At 39.4% G+C, this 6,284-nt stretch overlaps 1 protein-coding gene across 1 annotated transcript; it reads right to left on the bottom strand.

Moving 5' to 3' along the window:
- Positions 1–1,894: 1,894 nt before the first annotated feature.
- On the bottom strand, positions 1,895–5,552 carry cbx8b (chromobox homolog 8b). The gene is made up of 5 exons (XM_015050621.1): positions 5,346–5,552; positions 5,170–5,213; positions 4,925–4,990; positions 4,711–4,777; positions 1,895–3,415 (listed from the first exon to the last, which is right to left on the bottom strand). The coding sequence occupies exons 1-5, from the start codon at positions 5,412–5,414 to the stop codon at positions 2,531–2,533; spliced, it is 1,131 nt and encodes a 376-aa protein (XP_014906107.1). The 5' UTR covers positions 5,415–5,552; the 3' UTR covers positions 1,895–2,530.
- Positions 5,553–6,284: the final 732 nt, after the last annotated feature.

Genomic DNA, 6,284 nt, shown 5'->3' with positions numbered 1-6,284 from the left:
TTTTTTTAAAGTTTTTGCAGAAATTTAAAAAAAAAAAAAACAAAAAAAAAAAAACCCTCAATAAACTCACACGAGTCATGCTTTCTGCACTCATCTCTCTAGTTTAATTTTCCAGCTGAACTGGAGCTGAGTCAGCGGGGTTTCACTCCGACTCTGCGGTCCTCCCTGTTAAAGTTTCAATTTAGCAAACTGTGAAAACGAGCAACAGCTTCCTGCAGCTTGTTTCCCCACACGTCTCCTTCAGGTGACTGCATCTCTCCACAGGAACATCAGCTCCGCATGCAGGCGCTGGACCAGAGGGCCCAGGAGAGCAACATGGAGTACTGGCTGAACCCCCACTGCCCCCCGCGCTGCGACAGGAACTACGGACACCCGGTCTGAGCACCAAGGTCTCCGCCAGTCTTTCCACGTTCAGTTTTCGGATCCAATCCGTGCGCTAAGTTTTCGCTAATAAAATCAAAGCTTTGCACTCACAATTTTACAGGCCTTCGTTGTCTATTCAAACATTTTAATGAAGTCCTTACGAGGCCACATCGGAGCTTATAGTCCCTGGGTCAAATAGTCAAATTATCCTCTCCTTCCTGGACTTTCTTGTATACCAACAAAACATGTCCGCTTGCTTTCTTCCGTGACGTTTGTATTTATTTTTTCAAAATTATTATTATTATTATTATTATTATTATTATTTTTTTTTTTTTTTTTTCCTTTTGTAGTTGGGTTTATGGCTCAGCTCAGTTCAGACAAACCTTTCTCAGGTCTAGTTTGGAAATAAAGTCCCGTGTGACTGCTTTCTATTAAACCTGCATTGCTAAAGCGCTGACGGTGAAAAGACGCTGCTTCTTTCTCCAAACAGCTGCTGAAGTAAAACCAATACACACGTCAGGCTGTCACACTGCGTCACGAATTAAGTTGCTTATTTTTGCGTTCATCAAACACGCCCTTATATTTGTTTATTTTTGTTTTTCCTCTCTGCTTGCAGAAAACGACCAGGAACGACGGGACACGAATTTCACGAAGGGATCTTAAAAAAAATGAAAAAGCAAAAACTGTTCTTCCTTTGACTGTCCTTCAAACTCCAGACGAAGACAAACTAATACAAAATGTTTTCTAATGTAGAAGAGTGTAGTTCACGTATTTTTCTAGTTGTAGATTTTTTTTCCCCTTCTGAGTAACAATGGACAGCAAAATAAAATAAAATAAAACAATGAATAAATACCCGTGTTCAACCCCTTTATTACTATTATATTTTATATTTCCAAATCAAACCATATGCTTTTTATGAATGCATAGCGCAGGGTAAAGCGGCACGCAGTCCATACGGAATTCGAGACTTTAGTGTCTCATGGCTCTATTAAAATAAATAAATAAATAAAAAATACCGCATACATGCGCTGCACACAGTCTGAGATGTAACAAAAACATTTTGTGAAAACACTTAAATGGCCCATTGAAATTTGTATATAACAAAATACACAGAAGCAGACAACTTTAAGTGATGCGAATGATTTAAATACGACGGGAATGTGCAGGTTAAATTAATTGTCAGTTTAAGAAGCCTAAAATAAAAGCTCCACTTTCTATCGTTAGTTTGATTAAATCTAACCCGGCCTAAACTGCCTTAGGAACGCAATAAGGATTTATTAAGACTTTTATGACCATTTCAATTTCAGGAGACTTATGTCGTTTTTAATTTTGTTTTTTTGTACAAGTACTTTGAATTGTCTCTGGCTGAAAGGTGCTATATAAATAAAGTTGCTTTGCCTTATGAGCCTGAGGCCTTGGCACCTCTATTTATTTGTTTGGAAGGAGAAAAAAAAAACCCCAATCCATAATCCAGATAGCTTAGAAGAAGGTAATAGGACTGGAACAAAAAACAGACCTTAATACTCAAAGATATCAGAAACTCAATTGATTTATTGAAAAGCATCTAAAAAGCAATCTGACAACTTTCTGTTACGGCAAACATATCTATGAAAAATGTAAAATGACGTATATTCTTGGGGAAAAAAAAAATTGGTAAATGCACCTTGGAGGGGGAAAAAAAAGTTTAATTTAATTTTTAAAAATGTTAGAAATACAAGACATTACAAAACTATTTAGGACAACAAAACTATTTTTTAATACTTCTGTATTCAAAGTGCTCTAGTTGTTTTTTTTTTTTGTTTTTTTTTCCCCCAGATATACTGTCGGGATAACCAGTTAAAGTAACAGGTTAAATATAGGACATGGGGATCTTTTTGTTTTGAACTCAGCTTGGAAGATATGAGGGGGAAAAATACATTCTAGCTTGTTTTAGGTGGAAAAATAGTGAAAATTTAGGAGCTCTGTACAGAAAGCAGCATTCTGCTGCAAAGGAAACGTCACATTCACCAACACATCAGGTAAAACGGACTTCATATCATTTGGTCAAAACATTAAATATATGCCAGAATTTTGTTTTTTATATATATATGTACATATAACATTATTATGCAATACTCCTTTATACATTACATACAGCTTTGCTTAAATATCCCATAAACTTTCAGAATCATCTTTTGTCCTTGAAGAAGCCCTTGGAGGTGCTGCTCTCCTTGATGGTGACAGTCAGGAAGTTGGCGGTCACGTCCGTCACCAGCACCTTCTCCACGTTGCTGAGGCACGGCCTCCAGGCCGTTTGGTCCTGGCTGTCGTCGAGCCTGGTCGGAGACCGCCTGTCCAGAAAGTAAGGCTTCTCCATCGGCGGCAACTCCGTGGGTCGGCCGCGGCTCGCTTTGTGAGGCTGCTTGAAGTGCGCCACCAGGTAGCCGGAGCCGTCTTTAGTCCTGTGTGGCTCCATGCTGCGGTGAGAGTGGAGCTGCTTGTGGGAACTCCCGCGGGAGACTTTCTGTGTGTGGTGATGATGATGATGATAATAGTGGTGGTGATGGTGGTGTTTGTGGTTCTCTGAGTGTCTGTGGGCCAGCTTCTGCAACCTCATCTCCTCATCTCCCTGGAACTTGGACAGTTTGTGAGGACCGCGTGTCTCCTCCTCCTCCTCCTCGTCCTCCTCTTCCTCTTCTTCTTCTTCCTCTTCCTCCTCCTCCTCCTCCGTTCCTCTCTTGCGCGCCTTGGAGGCGACCGGGCTGAAGTTGTCGTCTACAAAGCGGGGCTTTGGCTTCGGCCCCCTTTTTTTGGGTGTTTGGACGTGGCCATCTGAATCAGTCTGTTGAAGGGAAGATCGCTGGTGCTCGTGGAGACTCAGTTCAGAAGGTCGCACGCGCATGCTTTCTCCACGGTTGACGGCGCTCGGTGGGAAGATGGTGGGGACGACAGCCCTCAGGCCTTCTCTGGCCCTGGGGGTGAAGACCGGCTCGGGGGTTGGGTACGTAACATGCATCCCTCGAAGCGCTTCGCTTCTGAACTCATAAGACTTGGTTTTACCTTTAGCCTGCGCCTAGAAGAAAATAATTTAAAAAAGCATTTTTAAGTTACAAAAAATAAAAATAAAAAAAATAAAAAATTTAAACAACATGACAATGTTAGTTTTATAAATTAAATCTCCAAATGTAAAGGTACTTTTCTATCATATTGTTACTTTTTTAAAAAAACTTTTACTTACTTTAGTGAACTTACCAAGTTACAATAAAATTACAACCGCTGTGATATTACAAGATACAGCATCATCAGCTCAGAGACAAACATATTTTCTGTTTAGATTAAATTAAAGCAAGTGCAGCAACAGCTTTCCTTACAAATTACTAATCAAGCTATTTTTTTTTCAGTTGCCATGAAAGCAAGCTACTATGTTTTGACTAGTTTCACAAAGTATAATTTTACAGCTCTAACATCATTGGCAGACAAGAAACATTTTACGTGCACTTTAACTGTTAATAAGTAATTCAGAAACTAACAGCTTTTTTAGGTGGTTTATAGCAAGAATGCAACAGTAAGACTGACCCTTCCTCTCAAAAAAAGAATAATTAAAAGGGTTTTAAAAAAACCCTCACATAGTTAATCTAAAGCGAACTAATATTAGGCTTCATATTCAAGAAATAGTTGAAAAAAAAATATTCTTAAGCTTCAGAGAAAATAAACTGATCCCTCAAAAATAGCTTGAATTAATTTTGTATTTGAAGATTACAAAGGAAATAAAGGGAAATCCAGTTGGAACACCTTGTGCTAAGCACACTGAGCTCAGAAAAGATTGGTAGAAATACAACAGAAATTAAGGTAGAAGAAATAAATAAATAAAATGAGTATTTCATCCCAATTTCAACTGACTTAATAAAATTAAGCCGTTATTGGTTCTCTAGCTGTAGACCAGTCTGTGCTGTATGTAGAAATAATCAAGGATGAAAAATATAAAATTGAGGTCAAAGGTGCTGTGGCAGTAGATGGATATAACAGCAGTTGAACCTCCAAAAGAAATTCAGCTTATTTATATGAATTATCATTACATATATTTCTGCTGCAAAAAACCCCCCAAAAAACTGTAAACAGGGTACAAAAATTAATGTCTCAGCAGACAACTGGGAACAGGAACACTATTTCCAATACCAAGAAGACACAAATATGGAATTGTTAACATATATATGGTCAAACAAAGTTATTCTTCTCTTCTGTTGCATCTTTAGTTTGTCCTTACCAAACAACCCCCACAAAAAACAAACATAAAAATGACAAAGTCAACATGAGGAAGCCCAAAAAAAAAAAAAATCTGGTAAGAACAAAATGCCATAATAAGTTCACCTTAAGCAGAAACGTCTTTGGTTTCGGTCCCCTCTTTTTGGGCCCATACAGCTCTCGTTCACGCTCTCTGCGGAAAGAAAACACCAACAGGCATCCATAATGAAGTGTCATGGGAGCAAAGTGCACGGAGCATACTGTCTGCACACTTACTGCATATATTAAATTCACTGCTTATATTCAGAAATGCTAACATACGTTGTAATATTACAATTACCTCTGTTCGAAAGCGGCAAACAAACGGGCGTCCAAAATGTTCTCCTCAGGCTCCCAAGTGCTGTATCTGCGGAGCAGAGCATTAATCAGACTGACAGGTCTGTGAGCGGACTCGTTAGCCCCAGAGCTAAAACCCATCGAGCTGATTTTAATCCCGCTAGCTTCGGCGAGCTAACCACGGTCAGTGGACAGACAGCTCTGCAGCGGCTCGAAAACATGTATAAGAAGCGGTGTAGCGATACTTACTTGGGCGACCATCCCTTCCATTTCACCAGGTACTCAATCCGACCCTGCATGCCATCAGAAACAGAGAAGGACTCGGTTAGCTTGCAGAGGCAACCGCAGTGTTACACTACGCTGATGTTAACGCTGTATTCGGCTCTCCAGCAGAGGAGAGCAGAGCAGATATGCCTCCCTCCTACCTTCCTTATCCTCCGCTTGATGATAGACTCGGCCGCGAATACCCTCTCCCCGACGGCAGACAGCTCCATGTTTACTCCAGTGCTACCTACCGTTAGCCTGATGGGCGCTAGTTGAGCAGATATCCCCCTCCTCTCACTGCACTTCACTCTCCTCCCTCCTCCAGAATTCCCGACAGACCATAATAGTACCGAACAGCATGGACGTCAGCACATTTTTTTATAGCGTTGCTAAGGAACCGCCGTCGAAGGAACCACGAGCTGGATGGCCATTGGCTCAGCCGTTGCTACGTGAATAGGGTTTCTAAGTGGAGGAGGAGCCGGGGTGTTTTTTTCTGGAGTAAAATGGTGGCCTATTTTTTTTTATCCGCGCAGCGAATGAATCGTCTCACTAAACTTATGTAACGCCAACAATGAAAATAAATAAATAAATAAATAAATAAATAAATAAATAAATAAATAAATAAATAAATAAAGTCAATAACCATGGACGTGACGGTATTGCAAAAACAAACAAACAAGCAAACAAAAACAACAAAAAACATAAAACAAACAGGCCAAAAAACAAAGAAAAACAAACAAACAAACAAAAAAAACAAAAAAACAGGCAGAAACTGAATATGTGTCTGCTAAGTGTTTAATGAAAATGTTAGAAATTTTGACAGTACGAACCCATTCATTTATTTAGTTTAGATTGTCTGTCTAGCTTAACCGTAGTACCCCTGGAAATATGTTTGGAAATGTAACCTATTGTGCAACATTTACATCTTTATTATCATCATTCATTTTTGCATTTACTATGTACACACCATTTTATATCTAAACATCTGTTATTAGTAAGTTAGGGCATGCAAGCTTTGGTCTAAATTCCACAAATGATACTATTCGGCACTTTTGCTAAAAAGAAAGAAAGAAAGAAAGAAAGAAAGAAAGAAAGAAAGA

Source organism: Poecilia latipinna, unplaced genomic scaffold (assembly GCF_001443285.1).
Source record: "Poecilia latipinna isolate Pla-1442-1.1 unplaced genomic scaffold, P_latipinna-1.0 Scaffold1002, whole genome shotgun sequence".
NCBI lineage: Eukaryota > Metazoa > Chordata > Actinopteri > Cyprinodontiformes > Poeciliidae > Poecilia > Poecilia latipinna.
Note: the sequence above shows the minus strand (reverse complement) of the source record. Positions and strands in the feature narration are given on the sequence as shown.